Here is a 24,594-nt window from a genome sequence, read left to right as displayed (position 1 = left end):
CTCTGATGCAGTGGTTTGTATGTTTCTATTGTGCATGTTAGGAACATCTGAGCAGGTTTTTCTGATTTCATGTTTCAAGAGGTGGACTATTGAAAGACCCCTTTGCTGCTTAGTCTGGTGGGAGAAGGGGCTGTATCAAGGCAATTGGTCCAGCTCTCCCATGATCACCCAGATGGTTGTGCATTTATCGCCTCGAAGGGCTTGAACAGCCTGAGCATGTAGGGCTTGGGTCTATCACTTCTAAGTAGGTGTACCAGGCTGCATTTTGAATGTTGGCCTCTGCATCTCCTGAGGAGGGTGTAACACCTGTTGTGCAGGGGATGCTGAATTCGGGGGGTATGCTTTATACCTCTAAGACTATGCACACTAAAGTAGTGGACCTAAGTCTCCTGTTAGGAGTGGACCATACTTAATTCTGAAAGTTGTTTGGGTCTACAACTGCCACAAACAGCATATGAACTTGGAAAGTAAAGGCTCTGTCTGAATCTGCTAAAGAGGGGGATAGGCTGAGCTTTGTCAGTAAATCAATCAATCTTAGTTTTAATACCTGCGAGAAGGGGTTGAGCTTAGATGTCAGTCTGCTTCTCCAATAATTAATATGTGAGGTAAAGCACTGCCTGGGACATTGTGTTTGAAAGGCACCAGTGTGAGAGTTGGATACTGTTGAAGAATGTGAGACGCTAATTTCTGCATCTCTAAAGTTGCATTGCCTGTCATTTGATGTGTGTCTAGCTCAGTGTCTCTCTGCCTCCTCTAAGGGACTAGAGGGATATTAACAGTCAGTAATTGTGGACCAGAAGTACATGCATAGGCACCACACATTCCCAGCAGATAATACACCAATAGCGTCTTGATAGGCAGTACACTACCATAAGCACAGTTCCGCCTACAGGCAGATATTAGTTGTTTCACTCTGCCATGCATAATTAGCATCCACTAAAGGTATATTAAGTGATTCCATCAGACCCCCAGCAGGGTTTTTTGTCCATGTTCTTTGCAGTTCCAAATAAGGGCAAGAATGCGTTGTGTATCATCTTCAACCTCTGAAACCTTCAACTCTGATCAATAGGAGAGGTTCAAAATAGTCACTGGTGTGCAGAGCTATACACAATTAATTTGCAGGATGGCAGTGTGTATAGCCCAATCTGTCTCTCTCACTGCAAATTCGTCAGGTTTACGACGACTCCTCATTGCTCTCAGTTCGGAGTTCTCCTTTTTGGTCTCAGCTCTGCTCCACGGTTGTTTGCTTAGGTGATGGCGGTTGTCACAGCTCATCTGAGAAAGGGAGGAATCCACATTTACCCCTACCCTGATGACTGCCCAAAGCGAGCAGCCCCTCTTTAAACCACCTTGGATCGTGTGTTCTATTCGGGTCTCACAAGTCAGCCCGAAGAAGTCAAACCTTGTTTTGACCTCAGTCATCCGCAGCACCTACTTCATTTTGGACACACTGCAGGGACGGATTCTCCAGATGGAGAGCATAATGCAGGCCATCTAAGAAATGGGCATCACTTGCATCAGGCCAGGGCAGTAATGGCCCTTCCCTATCAATGAATGTTGAGCTTGATGTTTTGTGTGTTATTGTAGCGAGGTTCGCACATGAGAAAGGCACAGCTTCACCTACTAGCGAACTGTGATCAGGATTCCTGCTCTTAGTTGGACAAGGTGTCTGTCAAACACTGTCAAAAAGTATCTTCTGTCGGCCACCAGGGGGCGCACGGACGATGTCAGCCCTCGTGTGAGCTCCTAACCCACGGGCCCCCAAAAGTGAATTGAGCCCCCACTTTGGCCCCCCCGAACCCAACAATGACAGCCTGACCCACAAGAAACGCCCCCCCACCCCCTGAGCGAAAACCCGACCGAAATCGGACCTCTGGTCCCCGAGAAAACCACGAGAGGAATCGACCTCCCCCCGCCGGTGGAGACGCGGACACGGGAGAAGGCCGCGGCTCGCGGCGCTGGACTCCGCCCCCGGCCACCATCGAGGAACACCAGCGCGAGACCTGGGCTCCGGGGAGAGAGGCAGCAGCCCGCTCCGGATCGCGTGAGGGTCGCCCCCCCCCCCCGCGCTTCCGAAGAGCGGACCCTTCGAGCAACCGGCCCCACGCCACAAGGGATCGACCTCGCGGAGGTAAGTGCCCGGCTGGGAGTGGGGGCCTCGGTCTGCGCCACCCCAGCGGGGGCTTGCCCCGCCCCCCCGGCCTGGAATAACCGAGTTACCAGGACTCCCCCCGCACCAGCAGGGGGACCCGAATCTCCCGCAAACAAAGGAGACCTGCCAGGAGCCTGCCCCCCACGGCGCTCCCCCCTGGTTGGAGCACAAAATCACCCGGAGGCCCTGGGTTGGTGGGGGTGCCGCAGCCCCAGCGCCGCTCCCGCCGGCCGCACCAACAGGCGAGAAAAGAAACTCCTGGCACGCTGGGTGACCCATAACTGCAATCTACGGTCTCCCCCTACGCAGCGAACTTACTAAGCACCCGAAAGGGGAGGCGGAAGGTTGGGCCCCCACTCCTGGGGCGTGTGCCCTCTTCTGAAAAGGCCACAAGCAGAACGGAGACAGAACAAGAGGCCCCACAATTTGAGGACAGTGCAGTACACAGTGACCCGCGGCCCCCCTCTAAGCATCTGCGTCTTAAACCCTCGTCCTGAGACCTGCGCCCACACACCTCCAGCAGGGCCTGGCTATAAAACGCTACCGACACCTAATACCCCCCGAAAAGGCGTTGAATCCGACGAAGGACATAAGTGTGGAGGGTAGAGCCCCTGGAGACAGGGCGTGTGCCTCCTCCCACTCCCGCCAAAGGAACCCCCGCCACGAGGACAACCCCCCACGGGCTCTTCAACACACTGGTTCCGAGGGTAAGGCCCCCAACCCAGGGGCGTGTGCCTCCTCGTTGGATACCCATCCATGAACATACCGAACAAGCTTGCCAAATACGCCTACAAACCAGCAGTTCTAGCTCCTGACCCTGGATCAACAATGTCGGTAGAAACCGTCGAAACGGGTGCAGCTGCCACAAAGGGAGATATTGCCGCCCTTTTAGCCGAAATCCGAAACATGGGCGCCAATCTCGGTGGCAAAATGGATAAGATGACCCAAAGGATTGACAACATCGAAGAGAGACTGGAAGGGGTTGAGACTAACCAAGCCTCCATTGACACTCTAGAGGCCCAAATGGAGCTCAGAATACGAAACATAGAAAAGAAGGAGGATGAGATTCGCCTGAAGATAGACGATTTGGAAAATAGAGAGAGAAGAAATAACCTACGGTTTTTTGGAATACCGGAGAAAGAAGGGGAGACAGAGGAAGACCTCAAGCAGACTATACGCGACATCGTCAAAATCCTAACTGCGGACGAGGACATCGATGAGCTCAGGACCGAGAGAATTCATAGAGCCGGTGGCCCCCCAGGAGGCCCGAGATCGGTCCTTGCCAGATTCCATAGGTATCAGGACAGAACAAAGATACTCGCCAAGGCCAGGTCTGGAGGCACCCTTACCCTCGGGGGAGCCCAGATTACTATTTACCAGGACCTCTCATCACTGACATTGGCATTGCGTCGCTTATGCGGCCCCCTCACGAGATGGCTAAAAGAGCAGGGCACGAGATACAGGTGGGGATACCCCTTCTCCCTCGCGTTTGAACATGGAACCAGAAAGTTCCTACTACGAACTGAAGAGGAAATTCGAGAATGTATTGCCGACCTCCTCGGACAGACCCCGGAGGGGGGCACTCAGGGAACACTAACGCAGGACAGATCACGCTGGGAACTTCAGGGCCAGAGAAGAAAACGGGTGAAAGGCTCCAGAAAGTACAGGCGGCCCAACGACACACCTGAACACAACTAATAACATAGTCGCTTCAAACTCTACATTCTGTCGACTCAGGATTTCATGATCCTGGCAGGGAACCCACTTACACAATGGATCATGGCACCCCCTAGTCCGCGGATCCACCACACGAGGTGGGAACTGCCAGTCCACCAAAAGGAGATACCGAGGAAGGATCATTCCCGAAACCGCATGTATCATAGAATATGTTACCTTGAAGTGGGAATCCTTGTTGTTTGACACACTGTTGTTTGATAAGTGATTTCATGAGCAGGGGGGTGGGGGCTCAAAAATGTTATCTTGATACTATTAGTTTACGGGGTCGTACGGTTACGACCCTCACTGGTGGTCCGACAGAAGACCGGTTGCTCACATCCGGTCCAACTCGGACGCCACCACGGACAATCACAAACCCTCATCGTAGAATTAAAGATCGACGCAATAGGCCAGAGGGTGATGGGTATGCAGTCTAATACCCTATGGGGATGGGAGGGGGGAGGGAAACGGGAAATGACACAGTCTCAGATCAAGCCTCTGTCAGATAGAGGCACACACAATGCTACTTCCAATATGGCAATTTCGTATAATGGGCTCCACGACGTTGCGAAGAAACCCCACGGACGCACTGATGTCACACAGACATGATAAACCAAATGACACGCAGGGTAACCTCAAAATTGGCACGCTCAATGTTAAGGGCCTTAATTCCCCCACCAAAAGGTCACTCGTGCTGAGAGAATTCAAGAGGGCTGAACTAGACATTCTTTTCTTACAAGAAACTCGATATAGCAGAGGGGAGGAGAGGAAGATTCTCTATGCTAAGCTAGGATCGGAACATTGGGGCTCTGGACCTCTGAAGAAGGCAGGAGTTGGCGTGCTAATCAACAGAAAAATCCAATTTGAACTCTTAAAGTCATGGGTGGACGTCAGTGGTAGAGCAATAGCCCTGGTGGGCAGCATACAGGGCACGGTTGTTACCCTTGTGGCAATATACGCCCCCAATACAGGCCAAGACAGATTCCTCCAGAGGATAATACCTAAAATCATGTGCGAAGCAGAAGGCGAAGTAATTATTGGAGGTGATCTAAACATGTGGATGGACCCGGAACAAGATAGACAATCAGGCCGCCTCACTACATCTCCACTCCCTGGTCCCAGACGCCCACTAGCTGCAGACATGATGACCGCCTACAACCTCACCGATGCATGGAGACATGCCAACCCCAATCGTACTGGCTTTACCTTTTTCTCGGCACCACATGCAACCTTCTCCAGAATAGACTATGTGTATCTGACCACAGACCTCATCACGGCGATGACTGAAGCTGTCATAAACCCGGTCTCCTGGTCGGACCATGATATGGTCACGATCACTCTCGACCAAATGGCCCTGCCCCGAAGATGCTCCAAATGGCGCTGTAATGAAACCCTCTTTAAGGATCCCACCTTTCGTGAGGAACTGGAACAGGACATTACCCGATACTTTGAGATCAACAATACAGGGGAAACTTCTATGAACACAGTTTGGGAGGCAGGCAAGGCGACCTGGAGAGGACTACTTATCCGAGAAGGAGCAGCCAAAAAAAGAGAGAGACAGCTAATTGAGAACAAGATCCGGAATGAAATCACACAACTGGACCACATGGCACAAACGGCTGATCAGGATAGACCACAAAAGATTAGAGAGGCCAACGATAAGAGAGAGGAATTAAGACAACTAGAGGCGGGAAGCGTAGCGCGTAAACTACAGCACCTGAAGCAGAAGCATTATGAACATGGGGACAAAGCGGGCGCCCTCCTGGCCGCAAGACTACGAGGCCAACGCCAAGAGAGGTGGGTCCCCACGATTCAAACAGAAGAGAACTCTGACGAGCCAACTTCTCCCAATGTCCCTGAAGCTTTTGCCGAATTTTACGAAAAATTATATTCAGCGCGCCCCCCCCTGCACACGGAAGCCATAAATGAATACCTAGAGCGAACACCCTTGCCCACCCTCCCAACGGATAGTGCACTCACATTGGAAGCCCCCATAACAGGAGAGGAAATTGAAGAAGCTATCAAAAGGCTCCCAACAGGGAAAGCCCCCGGAAACGATGGATACACGGCAGGGTTCTATAAAACTTTTAAAGATGCCCTTCTCCCATTCATGGTTCTCCTATTCAACAACATCCTAGACTCAGGCGAGGCACCCGACTCCTTCTCCGAGGCGCTGATAACAGTCATCCCCAAGGAGGGTAAGGACCCGAAGCTGTGCGCCTCCTACCGCCCTATATCCCTGTTAAACATTGACGCCAAAATCTATACGAGAATCCTGGCTGCAAGACTGGAATCATATATGCCGGCAATAATCCACAATGACCAGGTAGGCTTCATTTTAGGCAGGCAAGGAGCAGACTCCACCCGGAAAACCCTACACTTAATCCATGAGGCCCAAACGTCACAGAACAATCCAACGCTACTCTCAATTGATGCTGAGAAGGCATTCGATAGAGTAGACTGGCACTTCCTCGAGGCCACATTGCAAAAGATAGGCATAGGCCCCACACTCCGACGAGGAATTAAGGCAATCTATAAGTCTCCAAGAGCATCGGTCTCGGCGAACGCCCAATTTTCCCGATGGTTCCCCCTCAACAGGGGTACAAGACAAGGTTGCCCCCTATCGGCGATACTATTCGCATTGTCCTTAGAACCTCTCGCCGTGATGCTACGAGCTGACCCCACAGTGGAGGGAATCCAGGTGAATGGTAAAGAATATAAACTAGCCTTATATGCGGACGACATTCTGCTCCACCTGTCAAACCCAACGTCTTCCGTTCCGAGAGCGATCCAGCTAATAGAGGAGTACGGCGCGCTCTCAGGATTTAAAATCAACAAATCCAAATCTACTCTTTTTCCACTCCATGAACCATCGGCGGAACACCGGAACACCCTTGCGCAACTCGGGCTGATCGTCGGAGGCATTAAGATACTTGGGAATCAACTTGACACGACACCTCGACGGCCTCTACGAAGCCAACTTTCCTCACCTCCTCGAGGCTCTCAAGGCCGATCTCAAGAAATGGAAATCGCTAACGATATCCTGGATGGGACGCCTGAATGCGATCAAAATGGTGTCCCTCCCACGGTTTCTCTACCCCTTTCAGGTCCTGCCTATCACAATTCCGGATCTCTTTTTCAAGCAAGTCAGAAAAGCCATCCTACACTTCTTGTGGAACGGAAAGAAACCCAGAATCTCCTATGAGGTCCTAATACTACCAAAAGAGCTAGGCGGGGTTGGCTTACCGGACATAGAACGCTATTATCAGGCCACACAGCTCAGGATCTTAATCCCACATATCCGAGAAAGGAAAGACCTCCAATGGGTCCACCTAGACAACAACGTTCTATACAACGTGACTCTGGCAGAGTGGTTATGGGTCCCCAGATCGAAGCTATCGAGGAAACTGCGCAATCACCCGATACTAAGCACGTTGTGGAACATATGGAGGAAGGGAAGAGCAATGTCAGGAGTTACCACGTGGCCTTCGCCACTAAGCCATCTTTGGTCCCCTGGAATCAGAGAGGAAATCCCAGAACATGCCAGATACCAATCTTGGTTTGATGCCGGCCTTGAGAGGGTCGGACAGCTGTGGAGAAAGGGGAAATTCATTTCGATAACGGAACTCGAGGAGGCCCTCCAAATCCGCCCGATACCAGTTTTCCTGTACCTACGTCTGAAAGGCGTCATATCCAGAAAAGAATGGAAGGAAACCACGCAGAGAGAACTAACACCCTTTGAGGCGATCCTAGACACAACTACTACCTCCAAATGCCTCATAGCGAGGATGTACAGAGCCCTAATCACCAAAGACAATGCACCCAACCATCGTCTAAAAGCAAAATGGGAACGAGACTTTGCCAGAGAGTTCGACCAGCAAGCCTGGAATAAAATATGTGAAACACCATCCAAAATATCAATTGCGGCCCAATATAAACTGCACGCTATAAAATTACTACATAGATGGCAATACGACCCACAAAGACTGTCCAAAATGTTCCAGACCTCCAGCCCGCGATGCTGGCGACACTGTGGGATGAACGCCGATTATTGGCACATGTGGTGGGCCTGCCCCAAGGTCCGCATCTACTGGCAGGAGGTCCTGGGATGGATCAAACAGCTGGAAGGCATAGATAGAGAACTGTCGCCCCTCCTGATCCTGTTTAGCCTCGAAGAAGAAGACGACGAAATGACAAGAGTGAAAGGTCTGATATCCCCCCTCTTGCTTGCGGCAAGAGCTGCCCTTGTGATAAAATGGAAAGCTCCCCGCCTACCCAATAAGAGGGACTGGATACAGATCGCTACAAACATTTACACTATGGAGAAAGTAACAGCAATATTACATAACAGGGCCGCGCGACAGGAAGAACTCTGGTTCGACTTCATAACTAAATACATCTCGAGCCCGACCATGGAAAACTCAACTCAGCAGGGAAACTCCTCCCGATCCATGCTACCAATCACTGAAAGCTGAAAGACCCCATGCTGACAACCCTTGCGTGTCATAGACCACACAGGAGAACAATGATCGTTGGATGCTCCAAGAAGCGCGTCACGTAGCCCACTACGACTTAGAATGCCAATGCCCCGAAGGAAGCGGACATGAGACATGGGGATAGGGAGGGGGGTGCGAAGGGGGGGAGGGAAGGGGGGTTTTTCTTTTCTCTGCTTTATTCTCTTTTTCTTTCTATTTATTGCCTTCTCCTGGAATATGGAGCGTTAAGGTTGATAACTGTTAAGATGGACATGGAGTTTCTACTGAAGTAGTTTGCTATGCACAATGTATAACCACCTGTATGTTCATATTCATTGTTAAAAACAATAAAAGTCAAATTTAAAAAAAAAAAAAAAAAAAGTATCTTCTATGGGTCCTGGGCAGATCATTAATCAAGGCTGGAATACCTTAAACAGATCTGGATCCCACACTGGAAATAGCATTGGATGCGTCCCTGCTATGGCGCTGTGGGTTACAAACCGGTGCAAGACCTTTGGAGCAGTGTTACTAGAATGTATACATCTTTGAATTGGGACTCAAAGCCATCTTTCTGGATCTCGGAGTATTTCTCCCTTCGGTCAGACTATGAAAGTGTTAATTTACACAGACAAGAGTATTGCAATGTTTTAAATCCATAAACGGGGAGGAATGAAGTTGACATAGTGTGATTCCCCCCCTCTTCCGTTGTTGCTTTAGACTGTACAGAACAAGATCTTGCCATTGGCTACTTGGTTGGCACTTTCGATGTAATGGGTGGAATCCTGGAGCAGGCACGGTCAAGCCCTTTATGAATGGGAGCGATCAGGCAGTGTAGTGAACTGTCTATTTGAGCTCTGGTGGTGACTCAATGGTATTTATCAAAGTGGCAAAAAAACGTCCACCAGATACCAATACACCTGTCAATGAACTTAATTTGCCACACTTGCCTTCAAAAGGAAATAAGCGAGGATCAACAAGGTTCCCAACTGCCTAGTTTTGAAATGAAAATAGATTTCTGCAGGACATATTTCTCTGTTTGGAGTTCCTACTGGTCCATGAAGTTGTTAGACTGTTATATTTCCATTTCTTATAATCAAGGGGCACTTAAACAGCCTAAAGAAATGTTACACTTGTCAAAGCTTCACATTTGCCCTGGTATCTGAATGGGAACCTCTTTTCCCTGGTCCACAAGCCTTTTGAGTCTACAGCCTTTACAGAGCGGAAATGTGTGACATGGAAAACTGCATTCTTAGTACTGTGACGAATCCTAGGGTATTGTCACATCTTCCATGGGGGGGGAGGTGCCCCTTTCCGTGTGCCCAGGGAGGTGAGGCCAGGGAAGTAAGGCTGCTACCAGATAGTCCACCTGGGGATTGTACTCAGAGGGTGCATCTCATTAGAGGGGACATCCTTCATGAGAATAGTGACAATGGCTCTGGGAGAACGTGGTATTCATCCAACCCTTTTGTGTCCCCACCTTCCCTAACCCCCACTGAAGTCCCTTTGGTCCCCCCCCACACCACTATTTGTTATAGTTTAGTAAAGGACATCCTTAGAAGCACTGGGACGAGGAAGAGGGAGACTCACCCAAGCCTTCGCCTCCTTGCTTAATCTTCCTGTGACGAGGAAGATTAAGCAAGGAGGCGAAGGACCACTGCGGAACCAACAAATGTGGTGCAGTTGCCCAAAGGCAAAGCTAATGATAAAATGGGAAGAAGGACTTACTTGGTTGTCGAGCAACCAGCTGTTACGCTCACCTGGTTCCACGGGGACGCCACCCAGCAGTTGGGACTCAGCTATCCTTCTCTGCAGTTCCCAGGTGTGACCAGCGGGAGGGTTCTGCCTGGAATACAGGTGGGCAATGTTCAAGACTGGGCAACTGAGGTGAACAGTCCCCCACCACCCTGTATACCCCTGGCCTCACTGGACCTCTCCTCACCTTGTTTTTAATGCAGGTGAGTTCTCCGTCCTGCCTTCTTGGCAGGGGCGCGTTGTGCTTGGTGGGCGTTTGCGATCGAGTTACTTCACTGATGCCGGCCCACTTTGAGTCTTTCAGGTAGGTCTTATTGCTGTGCTATATCATTTTCCCTGCATGCCTTTTTGGTTTAACTAATGTTTTTTCTCTTCTTTAGGTGCGCGGAAGTCCAATATGTGGCATAGACTGAATTGGGTCTCGCCGGTAAGTAATGGCGTTTGTAGAGTGCCTTGATGCGGCGAGTAGGTGCTAAGCGCAGCGCTATGATGCCTTGCCTCTTGCTAACCTGTTGTCTTGTCTTCCCACAGGTCGCGGTGCTCACCCGGTGCACGGAATTCCTGAGGCGATGCTGGTCGAGGAGCGGCTTGCGAGGTAAGCTTTTTGGCACCGTTCATTAAATTGTAAAAATGTATATGAGCTGCAGGGCAATGAGCAGCCCTGCCATGCAGCTCATTGAAGAAACAATGCCTTGTTTCTTCCTTTTTTGCAGATCCGTCGGTTCGGGAGGAGCGCTGGTTCCAGGATGCTGATCTCAAGAGCTGTGGACAGCTAACGATGAAATTACAGGTAAGCTGCTGCTGCTAACGATGTCCTTTTTCTCCTTTACGGATGCTGTTCTTCCGAGGGTCGCGGGTGCAACTGAACACGGTGAGCGTCACGTTGCAGAATTCCAAAGTAATGCGAAGCGGGTTATCCCAGTCGGGTGTGGTTTAAATAGCTTCAAGAAAGTAGTCCAGGTAAAACAGTTCCTATGGTACCACACCCAAACATACTATACCGCATAGCTTGGTTCCAAGGAGCCAAGCTATGTGGATGCCTCCATGTTGATTGACACTGAAATAAAGTAGTTCCCAATACAAGTCCTTTATCAAGTATGAGCCTGGCGCCAAAGGCGCCAGGACTGGCCTCAAGAAGGCTTAGGCCAAGGATGCCTGGTTTTAGTGGAGACCCTTCCTGGCCCATGGGCTTGCCAGGGGGTCTTCTGGTTGGGGGTTGTGACAGCCCTCCTCCCCCCTGCCCCCATGGCCCCTCTCAAGGTGTTCCTCCTGTCCGGCCCAGGTTTAGTTGAGAAGTTTCAATGATAGTTTTTGATCAGACGTGGCGCATGAACGTTTTCACAGGGTTCCCAGGATCTATCTTGGGGTCCAAATCCTTTCCAATCAATTAGATAGTATAGCTTCCCCCTTGAATACTTAGAGTACAGTATGCCTTTAACTTCGAATTCTGGTTCTCCGTCAACAAGAATGGATTTTGGTGGTGTTCCAATCCGTGTACCAGGCTGCATTGGTTTTAAAAGGGACACATGAAATACCGGGTGGATGTGTAGATTGGATGGCAAATCTAATTTGACGGTCACTGGATTAATAATCGCCTTGATGGTGTAGGGTCCTAAGTACCTGGGTTGAAAGTTTCAGGTTCCTTTGATGGGTATAAACATGGCAGCCAGCCAAACCTTGTCCCCTACTTGATAGTCTGGGGCCTTTTTCCTGTGTTGGTCAGCAAATTGTTTTTGCTTGTCTTTGGCGCGAATTAGATGTTCTTTGGCCTTTTTGAAAGCCTGAGTGATGTTGGTGTGAAGGGTTTTTACTGCTGGCATTTCCAAGCTGGTTGGGAGATCCAGTTCGGAGGTACGTGGGTATCTACCATATAGGGTGTAAAAGGTTGTTTGTCCGGTACTGGAATGCAAGGAGTTGTTATATGCATACTCGGCTATCCATAGTAAATCCTTCCAGTCTCTTAATTCATGGTGCAACATGCATCGTAGGTATTGCTCAAGGGTCTGGTTGGTTCTCTCGGTCTGACCATCCGTTTGGGGGTGATGGCTAGTGGATAGCCGGATGTCAATTTGCGCCATTGCACAACAATTTCTCCAAAAGTTAGAGACGAACTGGCTACCTCGATCGGAGATCAGGACTGATGGGAAGCCATGTAGATTAACAATACCGTCCAGAGATACCTTGGCTAGAGTGGATGCGTCAGGGAGGCCTTTGAGTGGAATAAAGTGTGCCATCTTTGAGAATAGGTCTACGACTAAAAGAATGGTGTTAAACCCTTGACTGGAAGGTAGGTCAGTGATGAAGTCGAGGGAAAGAGTGTGCCATGGTGCAGGAGGAATGTCCAAAGGTTTTAGAAGGCCAGATGGTTTTTGTTTTTGCGACTTGTTTTGTGCGCAGATTTCACAAGACTGAATGTATTGGATGACCTCTCTACGCCAGGTAGGCCACCAGAAGTTCTGTTTTACCTTGCCTAAGGTCTTGGTAATTCCAGGGTGTCCTTCGATCAAAGAATAGTTATAACCTGAAATGATTTGTTGCTGTAAGTCCTTGGTGGGTATGTACAGACGACCCTTAAAAAAGGGTAAGTGATCATTGATGCAATATTGTTCCCCCTGTGCTTCCCATGCAAGGAGGGCATCCAGATTCATGGTTTGTTGAATTTCTTTTCCCAGTTCCATTTGGGCTAAGGCCGTAGTGAGGCCTAAGAGTTTGTCTTCGGGTATGATGGGGACTGGGTCTGGGGCCGTATAAACTGTCATCAGTGCCAGTACGAGAGAGTGCGTCAGCTTTTCCATTCTTGACCCCTGGTCGAAATGTAATGACATAATCATATTCGGCAAAGAAAAGAGCACACTGCAACTGGCGTGAAGATTGGGCTTTAGCTGTTTTAAGATATTGCAGATTTCGGTGGTCTGTGATAACTGTAATGGTGTATCTGGCCCCCAGAAGGTAGTGTCGCCAAGCTTTAAAGGCGGATTTGATTACCAAGAGTTTTGTCCTTAATGGCGTAATTTACTTCTGGAGGTGAGAACTTCTTCAACTAGAAGGCCACTGGATGTAGCTGGCTGGTGTCGGGATCTCTTTGTGAGAGGACAGCTCCCATTGCTATACTGGAAGCGTCCGTTTCCACGATATAAGGAAGATCTGGACGTGGATGTTGCAGGATTGGCGCTGAGGTGAACCTTTTCTTAAGTTCCTGAAAAGCTTTTTCTGCTTCTTCGGTCCAGGCAAATTTTTTGTTATTTTTTCGTAGTATTACGGTGATTGGGTGTACAACTTGGGAGAAGTCTGGTATGAACCGGCGATAGAAGTTTGCAAAGTCCAACATACTTTGCACTCCTTTTACTGACGTTGGTGATGGCCACTTCAGAACGGCGTCAACTTTGTGCAGGTCCATCCTGATGCCTCCGGGAGTAAGGATAAAGACTAGAAACTCTACTTCGGTTACATGAAAAACACTTTTCAAGCTTTGCATATAAACGATGTTCACGGAGCTTGGCGAGGACTGAACGGACGTGCTTGAAATTATCCTGTTTTGAGGTTAAGTACACTAGGATATCATCTATGTACACTAGGGCGCAGACATCAATTAACTCTCTCAAGACTTCATTCATGAAATATTGGAATGCTGCTGGAGCATTGCACAACCCAAAGGACATGACTTGATATTCGAATAAACCATATTTGGTACGGAAAGCAGTTTTTCATTCGTCTCTGCTTCTGACCCGGACCAGGTGGTACTCTCCCCGAAGATCCAATTTGGTGTAAATCTGAGCATCTTTGATCTGGTCCAGCATTTCCGGGATAAGTGGCAAGGGATAACAGTTCTTTACAGTGATCTGGTTTAATGCGCGGTAGTCAATACAGGTCCTTAAGTCCCCTTCTTTTTTCGGCACGAAGAACAAAGGACTGGTTGCAGAGGACTTCAGGTATTGGTCTAAGTAAGACTTTAGATGAAGATTTTCAGGTTTCGTAAGAGCATAGATTCTACCACAAGGGACTTGAGCACCAGGAACAAGGTCGATTTGACAGTCATAACCTGTGCGGCGGCAGGATGTTTGCTTGGTCCTTCTGAAATAGATCCTGGAAATTGCGGTATTCCTCTGCCAAGGTATTAGTTACACCCAGGGCTGTTGATGTTGCTCCGGGAGTAGCAGAAATATTGAAAGCTGGTTTCTGTTCTTGATAATAACAGGCTGGTGTAACGCTCACCTGATTCTCGCAGAGGCGCCGGTCTTGACTGGGCGACTACCGTATCTTCAAAGGTGATGTGTAGCACCTGGTTGGCTCTTTGGGCTGGACCTCTGTGCACTGTATGCCTGACGTGTAGAGTAAGATGTCTGCAGATAGAAAATATGGGGTTAATGAACTGGGGTTATTGGGGTGTCCCTATCTCTTTCCTCTTCTCCTCTCCTGTAGACCCCCAAAGGTTAACGCTCTCACCTTAGGTAAGTGAATGCCGAGCTCTCCATCTGCCTCGGGGCAGGGTGCTGTATCCAGTTCTTCACTGGATAGGTAGCGCAGGCCTCTTGACTTCAGAGGACTGCTGTCGGTCGTTTACTGCACGAACGGTAAGTTTCGAGTCATTCAAATGTCTTTAAAGTCTTTAGTAATGATGTCTCTTGTTTTGCAGGGTTCCGGCGATGGCGGATGACGGGCTGAAGTGAGTTGAAGATGGAGCCCGTGTGATGAATAGAAGCGCCTGGAAGCACGTAAGTAAGCGCTTGTTGCCTGCTTCACTATGCGCTCTAACTGTCTTTTTATTTTGCAGGTACGAGTTCGGAGCGGCTGCAGGGTGCCGGAATACCCACTGGATTAGATGTGGAAAGGAGTAATGGCACGTGAGTATTAAAGTTCCCCAATGTCTTTAAACGCACCTTGTTTTGTCTTTCAGATGCCGGAATGCAGTGTGAAGACCTCCGGAGCGCACGAAGAGTAGGTAAGCCTTTGCCTTTCAGATGCCGGAATGCTAACCTGTTCTTTCTTGTCTTTATAGGTGTTGCTGAAGACTGGATTCAGGATGGTAAGCCTTTGCCTTTCGGATGCCGGAATGCTAACCTGTTCTTTCTTGTCTTTATAGGTGTTGCTGAAGACTGGATTCAGGATGGTAAGCGTTTTTCCTTAGGCCCTGGACCGGATGCAGAAGACCCGATGAGCGTTCTGCTGCAGAGGTTGCAGAATAACGCAAAGCAAGATTCATCCACCGGGTGTGGTTTAAATAGCCTCCTGTAGTGCTTAGGTGTCTCCTTCCACAGCCACGCCTAAGTAAGAAAAGAGTTCCTGGTAAGAAAAGAGTTCCTGCCTTCCAGAAGAGTTCCAGTGTTCTGAATCTAGGGAGTGGCTCCAGCCCCACCCAACAGGAAAAGTAGTTCCAAACAGAAGAGGATCAGAGGCTCAACTGGCAGGCAAGTAAGCAGCATGGTCTGCTGAAGGTAAGTCCACCCAAGCATTATGAGCCCGGCGCTTCCAGCGCTGGGACTGGGCATATTTATGAGCCTGGTGCCACTGGCGCCAGGACTGGGTCCAAAAGGTCCCAATTGGGACTGGTTGGCACTCGGAACCTGGGTTATGGATCTGCTTCCAAGGGAGTTGGGAAAACCCTGACCTTTTGGAAGCAGAGATCATGACAGCTGGAGAGCAGTGACTGGGGAAGGTTAATTTCCTGGCCCGCCAGTCGATCAAAGGGTTGTGAGCGACTAACCATGGCATCCCTAGTATAAGCCGGAATTGAAGTGCCTTGATGAGATCGAACAAAATGAGTTCCTGATGCCCGTCCTGGCACAGCAAGGTTATCTCGGCTGTGCATTGGGATACAGGTCCGGAAGCGATTTCTGTCCCATATTCCGTAGTCACCTTGTATGTAGTCGTCTTAGAACATAAGGAAAGCCCCATTTCTGCTGCCAGGTCTTGATCTATATAATTCCTGACTGCTCTGCTGTCGATGTATGCCTCAACGGCATGCATTCTTGACGACCGTTGGTTATTGATTAAGATCACTGGTATTGCAAAGTGTGAGGCCGGTGGCTCTTTCCTCTCACTCGACAAACTGACCTCTACGTTTGCAGAGCTGGGTAGTTTTCCGATTTAGATTCTTTCTCTTCATCTTTTTCCGTGGCCGACGATCTTCCTTGGAGGTTTCACCGGGCAGACCTTCAAGAAAAACCCAGGTTTTCTGCAATACAGACATAACTGTTGTTGCCTTCTTTTATCTCACTCTCGTTTTGTTAATGGAGGTCGCACCCCCCCAATTACAGTGCTTTCTTGTGCTCCGGTTACATTGTCTCTAGACCGACCATACGCAGCCCGAGGATCCATTTTGGAATGATCTGCTTTTCGGTCTTGCAACCGGTGGTCTAGTTGTACGACCAGATTTATGAACTCAGAACAGTCTCGAGGAGGATCAACTACTTGAGCTAGAACGTCTTTTAATTCACCTCATAATCCCCGATGAAACAATGTGGTTCTTCTGTTTTCAGGCCACCTAGCTTCGGCAACCAATCTGTTGAAAGTAGCAATGTACGTTAACAAGTCCTGATTCCCCTGTCTGAGGGAAAGGAGTTCATTGTCCACTGCTTGCTCTCGGGTATGCCGAGCAAAAGGTTTCTCCATTTCCCTCTGAAATCCCCCAAAGTCATGTAATAAAGGATCATCATGGGTCACCAATGGTACAGACCAATCTGCTGCGCTACCGCTCAGGTATGATAAAACAAAGGCTACCGGAGCTTGGTCGTTTGGGAATGCTTCTGCCTGCAAAGAAAGTGAAGGCGAAACTGATTCATGAAAGCTGCGTATTTCTGTGGATCACCTGTAAACCGCTTCGGCGGTGCCAAAGCAACTGTTCCTGGTAGCATAATTTGTACCGGAGGAGAGGAAGTGGATGGCAGGGTAGAATTCTGCATCGTTGGGTTGCTTCCAGGCAGAGGTGTCTGTCCTGCTTGTGATTGCAAGTATTGTCTGCTAATGTCTTCGGTGCGCTCCTTAGTCACTATTAAATCTTTTCGGAGAGCGTTAGTCTCCTGTCGGGCAGAATGAACCTCGGCGCGCAGTTCTCCTATTAATTGGGCCAATTGGTCTAATTCCGAGGTCTCCATGGCGCTGAGGTGGATTGGTTTGGCAGTCTTCGCGTTCTGTTACGCTCACCTGGTTCCATGGGGAGGCCACCCAGCAGTTTGGACTCAGGTCTCCTTCTCTGCGGTTCCCAGGTGTGACCGGGAGGGTTCTGCCTGGAATACAGGTGGGCAATGTTCAAGACTGGGCAACTGGGGTAAACAGTCCCCCACCACTCTGTATACCCGCGGCCTCACTGGACCTCTCCTCACCTTGTTTTTAATGCAGGTGTGTTCTCCGTCCTGCCTTCTTGTCAGGGGCGCGTTGTGCTTGGTGGGCGTTTGTGATCGAGTTACTTCACTGATGCCGGCCCGCTTTGAGTTTTTCAGGTAAGTCTTATTGCTGTGCTATATTATTGTCCTTGCATGCCTTTTTGGTTTAACTAATGTCTTTTCTCTTCCTTAGGTGCGCGGAAGTCCAATATGTGGCATAGACTGAATTGGGTCTTGCCGGTAAGTAATAGTGTTTGTAGAGCGCCTTGATGCGGGGAGTAGGCGCTAAGCGCAGCGCTATGATGCCTTGCCTCTTGCTAACCTGTTGTCTTGTCTTCCCACATGTCGCGGTGCTCACCCGGTGCAGGGAATTCCTGAGGCGATGCTGGTCAAGGAGCGGCTTGCGAGGTAAGCTTTTCGGCACCGTTCATTAAATTGTAAAAATGTTTAATGCCTTGTTTCTTCCTTTTTTGCAGATCCGTCGGTTCGGGAGGAGCACTGGTTCCAGGATGCTGATCTCAAGAGCCGTGGACAGCTAACGATGAAATTACAGGTAAGCTGCTGCTGCTAACGATGTCCTTTTTCTCCTTTACAGATGCTGTTCTTCCGAGGTTCGCGGGTGCAGCTGAACACGGTGAGCGTCACGTTGCACAATTGCAAAGTAACGCGAAGCGTGTTATCCCAGCCGGGTGTGGTTGAAATAGCTTCAAGAAAGTAGTCCAGGTAAAATAGTTCCTATGGTACCACACCCAAAAATACTATACCGCATAGCTTGGTTCCAAGGAGCCAAGCTATGTGGATGCCTCCATGTTGATTGACACTGAAATAAAGTAGTTCCCAATAGAAGTCCTTTATCAAGTATGAGCCTGGCGCCAAAGGCGCCAGGACTGGCCTCAAGAAAGCCTAGGCCAAGGATGCCTGGTTTTAGTGGAGACCCTTCCTGGCCCATGGGCTTGCCAGGGGGTCTTCTGGATGGGGGTCGTGACACCAGCCCTAGATGAGCAGGAAAGGAGACACCTGGTCCCGTTCTGAGGAACCCGAACATTGGAGGCCGGGACACAGACTGCTACAGGTACCTGGGAGGTGTGAACGAGGCAGACCTGATCGGTGGCAGAGGTACAGGAAGCATATGCAGCGAAGACCACCCGAGAAGAGCGACCGAGGCAGCTGCCGGCGAGAGGGAGAAGCCGGAACTGCGCAGAGAAGGACAGTGAGCATGGCAGGAGCAAAGCAGCGCTCCAACCCCAGAAGAGACCGGAGGCTGCCACGAGAGTGCACAAAGGTAAGTAAAGGGCCGGGTCGGTCAAGGGGGCTGAAGGAGCTCATGAAAACATACCAGAAAGCCCAGGGGGTTGAGAAAGAAAATATATAATATAATACGGGCATTATAAATCCAATAAGAACATCCCGAAGAGCACAACGGGGGTGAGAGAATACAAACTTTGCAAACTTTATGAAAATACCCCGAAGATTACAAGGGGATGAAGAGGGAAACGGTCAAATAGGCACACACTTTATAAATTCAATAAAAACATCCTGAAGAGCACAAGTGGTGAGAGGGACTATACAATATAATTGTGAGAAGCATGATGAACACGTCCCGAGGGACACAAGGAAATATCAAATGAGGCAAACCGACAGATACAAACATTGAGAGTACACCTAGAGGGGACAATACCTGGCAGGGGAGTATACCAGGTTGTTCCAAGTGGACACTAGATAACGAAGTGACAAGGATCTCACAAGTCAAAGAAACAGGGTATGGGACCCAGATGAAAATGGACAAAATCCACCAGTGGAATATATAAGGGTCAAGGACTCACCTGAATACAGGAAGAATTATAGTCAGCAGGCTGAAGCCCAAAACACTAGGATCTCTGAAGTTGAAGGTTGTGGAAATCATGTCTGACAGGCGAGTAAACCAGACTTGATACACTGTTGGAAAGTGTACGGTTAGGTCTGGCAAGTTAGTGAACCAGACCCAACCAGGGACTGGGAAAGATCAATGTGTTTGTGCTGCGAACTGGGGGAGAGGAATTCCCTAGATGATTTGACAAAGAATGTTATTGGGAAAACAAGTAGAACCCAGGAAGAGGTTTCCTCCAGGAGAACAGGGAACTGGGTTATCTTTAGGTTGGCAGAATATATGAACAATGTTGTGAACAAGTGGAACCAGAAACCGTAAAGAGGTTCCCTCCAGGAGGAGGGGGAACTGGGTTATCTGTAAGTTGGATCAACAGTGAACATTGAACCTATACATTCTTTTGCAGAAGAATTGTGCTTTGGTGTCAGCATCCAGAATGGGAGAGGTCTCCTTCTGGAATTAAGAAGACACCTATTTTCCTTTGGTTTAGATAGAAAGTGTAAGGGACAGAAATAGGTTTAAGACACAGGACGGTGGAAATGTTTTGTTTGACGGACATTCTGACTGGTTCAATAGTGTTCTTTTGTTGAGGCAGGGCAACCCCCTGGGTACAGTTGGGGCTTTCCCCAACCCCTTTTGCTTTCTTTGAGACAAATAAATCTATAATAATCATTTCCACCCAACTTGTGTCAAGTTTCTTACTTTTGCACCCTTAGAGTAGATATCATAACAGCAGGTAGAATAAAAGAGATCCAAACCTTTCCCGACTGTCATTACAGATTTTGACATCAATCTGGGGATAAACCTGCCCATGTTCTTTCTACCCCAACTCAGACACAGAGTCAGTAAAGTGCCTACATATCTTGGATCTCATCAGGGCACTGACATTTTGTTTAGAGAGGATGATATACATCCAATCCTTTCCTCACTATTTGTTACAAATGGCAGCTCCATGCCAGGAACTCCATTGCACATCTGCAAAACAACTACATGTGCTAACCTATCTACCTTTTGCACACACTACTTGATCGATGTTGGTTCCAGGCAGACGCCCAGTTTGGGCAAGCAGTGCTACACAACATTTTAGTGTAGGGTTTAGTCTGCTTTCTTCATTGTCTTCTGCCTTCAATTCAGAACAGAGTGTGCTTAGGGATCTTGCAAAGGAATGGGGTTGGGGTGTAGGAGGATGAATAAAGTAGTTCCAATTCTGGGTACTGTACTCCTAGTTCATAGTCCCTTTAACCCAATACGTCCTGCCCTCCGCCCCCCCATAAAACAATCATGTAAGACATTGAGGAGGATTTAAAAGACTGGCAGGTGGGCCCAGGTGCATGCATGAGGGAGAATCTGTGTGAGTTTCGTGCATGCAGGTGCTCGGAACTATATTTTATTTTTCAATGTAATGTTGCTCTGCATCACTCTCTGGCCCTATCCCCGTAGGGGACTGTTTCTCACACATATGGTGGAAACCGGGCTATGGTGAGTAACTTGTTCTTATTACCTGTGATGAAGTGGTTGTTGGATTTCTGAGAATTGAGTGCAGCATTTCCTGCAACATTTGTGTGACTTGCCTAGGTCTGTGAAGTTTAGGAGAATGGAAACGGATTAATGTAGTCTCTACTATGTGCAAAGAAAATACTGCATATGAATGCAGTCTTCAATGTGTGTTTGTGTGTTGTGGCGACAGTGAATGATGAGACTGACCAAGTGGTGCCATATCGATTGCTATAAACTTTTATTGCAACATTATAACCTATCTAGCTCTAACGCGGTTTCCCTACCTAAACTAAAGAAACTCGGGCATGTGCCAGGAAGTCCGGGGGAGTCGAACAAAAAGACAGTCTTGGTCAGGGCCCCTACTCTATTCCTATCGCTACAATAATCAGAGTGCAGAAAGAACACAGTCTTCTTCCAATCCAGTAGAATGACCCCTTCCCCCGGATGCAAAGTCTTTTGACAAACTGATAGTTCATAAAAGCTCAAACAAAATGTTGGCTCACAAAATTCTATAGGATTTCCAAGGGGCTAGGAGAATGACTCCCTCCTCCTTGCTGATTCTCCCAAAGTTCGGTCTAGATTTTACCACGACTAATTCCAAGCAGTCTACTTCTCTTATTTATCTTGGCGGGTCCTCATTGAGACGAGGAAGATCTTCCCTACGTTCCTTTTGACTTATCGTAATCACACTCTTGTGGAAATGCCCAGGGATATGTGCATCTAAGTGGTTCACGACTTGCTTATTCTCTTTACTGTTCAGTCCAAATAATAACATATTGGATACAGACAGCCAAACCTGAACAAAGGGCAAATAGTTCTTCTTTAGTTGTGCCGGGGACTGTAGACCCAGTAACATTGACTCTTGGCAGTCTGGTATCGTCCAATAGCAGTATAGAAGTGTTCCTCAAAAGACTTTTCAGTGGTCTGAATTTCTGGGTTCAGTGTGTAGAATATTAGGGCATGTGCAAAAAGAGCTTCTCTTGGCTTCAGTGTTTTTTAGGATGTTGCACGTGCCGAAGTTTGCCCCCTGAAAGGAGAGCATAAATACTATTCTCGCTAGCCGGCACTTTTGAGAGGTTTACCAGTCTTAAACAGCGCTGGCGCTGTCCAGTTTGTATATGTATAGACTTCTAGTTAGATGCTAACTGGGACTGTCTCCTGAGACTGGTCAGGACTTTGAGTAACTTGTAACCAATTAGCAAGCCCTAAGTTGCGTTTATACCAAAAAGGATCATGATTCGTTCAATTGTAAGTTCAATGTATTCCTTTAGTGGTTAGAAAATATGATTGAATCAAGAAAACCAAAATAAGATTTTTTGCTCACTGATGAGTAGGGAAAACTTCACCGGTCCTGCCAGGAACGTGAGAGATAAGTTTCACCTGGACTGGTGACCAACGTGACAGTCTTTCTCTTATGTATCGAAACGCCGCCAAGATTCTGCATGCACCCCAGCTTGCTGCGTTTTTTTTGTAGCAGGTCTGGGGTAGTGGTTTCAGCGAAGTTATTGGACTTCCCGGTCCACCCAGTACATGTCAAGCCACCACTGTGCACTCTCTCCTCCTTCGATAGGCCGACTGCTGGAAAAAATGACAAGGTGCTTTCCCATTGTCTCACCGATGATAAAAGGTTGTTAGGCCAGGGCTAAATGTCATTCTGTTTCTGTTTTGACTGTGTACATGCCTGTCGGCCACCAAGCTTTGTTCAAATAACTTTTGGCGTTCTGCCTCCGTGCAGAACACCAACTTCGGTTTCTCTCAAAAATTCTCAAAAGGTCCATGCCTGGGCTGTGCTTCAGAAATCTTTGTGCATTCTCCTGCACCATTCCCTCTAAGCAGGGTTTCTTCTTTTTGTGGTACACTTGGACTCTCCTTCCGAGTCTCTCCACTGCTGCGTCCTTCTCTCAATGGCTCGAGCCTTCAATCATCTGGCTCGGGCGCCGCCGCTCTCTCTGACTGTAACTCTCCTTCTCTTTCTTCCTCTCGCTTTCCGTTATTTGTTTCTTATGGCCTCATATAGCAGGGGCGGCCCTAACGTAAAGTCAGTTCGATTAGCTACAGCTGAACGCGCAGCTTTCTCATTTTATTGTTTCATTTTCAAGTTTTTTCTCATCTTAGTCTTTGTCATCTTAAGAGTATTGGAGTTTATACAATAACACATAGTTTCGGATGTAACTCCAAATAATAGAGATCAAGCCCCTGCCACTAGTTTATGGCGATGGGAATTAGAGGACACATCTCCAACTAGCATCCCTCTCCCCAGGAACAGAGTCCCTCCCCATGAGGTCCTCCCGCAGTTTACTGCCCCTATGGGGACATTTGGATAGCGACTGCACCACCCTAGCATCATGAGAAGGGTTCTTTCCCCTTGAGAAAAGTGACGCCATCTGAAGGACCGTCACAGTGTGTGTCTGTATGCGCATGCATGCAGGGACTAAAACAAATAGTTTACATTCATGGTGAGAAATGGGCGGGGGGCAGATTTTCTTAAAACTCAGTCTACTGTATGGTTAGTGGAGGAGATATGGGTATGTTGGAATTCATGAGGGGGTGGAGTGTTTAAGTGGCTTGATCATGCCAAACAAGCATTCCTACAGTGAAGCTACCAATGTTGGTGGGCATGTTTTATGATCTTTTAGTGTGACAGAGACTTTAGCCTACATCAGTGGTCTAGTTTCAAGAGAGATGGGGAGGGGTTTGCCACCAGTTTGTCTTTTTGGGTGTATGATGTACAAAGGTCTTAAATGAATGATTTTCTATGTCTAATTGCTTGTTTCTATTTTTTTCTCTGCACTTACTGTTATCTCTTCCATCTGCTTCTATGCCATACAAGATTCTTCATGGAGCAAAATAATCGCATTTTCCAGACCCTGCTGGAAGTTTCGTCAAGCCAGGACAGGACACTAACTGCTGATCATGCAAGGAGCATGGGTCTGGACCCTCAAGGAGACCGTGGCTTTCTTATGGACCTACTGGAGCTTTATGGCATTGACGTGATGCTTATGATTGATAACCCTTGCTGCCATTAGGATACTGCCCTTTGACCCCATGGCAGTCAGCATTCCCCTTTTAATGACTTCCCGGTCTATCAATGTGTCACAAGCTTAAGGGACCAAATCACGTTGAGGGTCATTTATGGAATAAGTGCCAGAAATAGAGGACACATTCAATATGCCTTACTTGGCAGAGACTAAAGAATAATGTGAGACATTTTCCTATGGAGCGTTCTGGACTGCGATTGTTTTTGTGTTTCTTTTCTTTTTTGCTTTCATGTATATGTTACTACTGGGGAAAAAGCCTTATGAATCTGTACCCTCACATTGGAATGCTGAATTTTGGATAACCTTCACCAGGGATTTCAAGATTTGCAAAGCTACAATAGCAGGAGTGCCTGCTTCGTGGTCATGGAATGGGGCAGAGGAAAGACGTTGAAGAAGTTAACTTTGCTTTTTTTTGGAGGAGGTATTCATGGTTGGTGACAGCACAGTTAGCAAACACTGCCACTGTGGCTTATGCAGTCCTAAAAATATCCTGAAAAAAAGGGAATGTTACCACTGTTGCCCTGCAGGGTTTTTATTGTTTAAAACAGCATTGTCGTTTATTTTCCAGCTGTCCGAGGACCTACACACTGCCTATATGTTTTTAAATTATTTATTTTATTACACTTATTTATTTTGATGGGACTATGGGCCTGCCCCAACACACTCCTCCCATTAACCAGTGCATTCCTTTGGGCTGCCGCTCTCTTCTTGCCATGTCGCACAGGAATCTGATACTCTGGCGTGGCACCATGTATTGAGTAGTCAGGCACTTGCTGTCATG

General features: G+C 48.2%; 1 protein-coding gene across 1 annotated transcript in view; it reads left to right on the top strand.

Moving 5' to 3' along the window:
* DENND11 (DENN domain containing 11) overlaps window positions 1–23,990 on the top strand; it is a 215,025-nt gene extending 191,035 nt beyond the window's left edge. Inside the window, exon 9 of the mRNA XM_069628748.1 lies at window positions 23,606–23,990. Coding sequence (XP_069484849.1) covers window positions 23,606–23,801 — 196 coding nt within the window. The 3' untranslated portion in view covers window positions 23,802–23,990. The remainder of the gene's footprint in view (window positions 1–23,605) is intronic.
* Window positions 23,991–24,594: the final 604 nt, after the last annotated feature.

The sequence above is a fragment of the Ambystoma mexicanum genome, chromosome 12, assembly GCF_040938575.1.
Source record: "Ambystoma mexicanum isolate Mex_15411 chromosome 12, UKY_AmexF1_1, whole genome shotgun sequence".
NCBI lineage: Eukaryota > Metazoa > Chordata > Amphibia > Caudata > Ambystomatidae > Ambystoma > Ambystoma mexicanum.
This window is presented reverse-complemented; position numbering and strand designations above follow the sequence as displayed.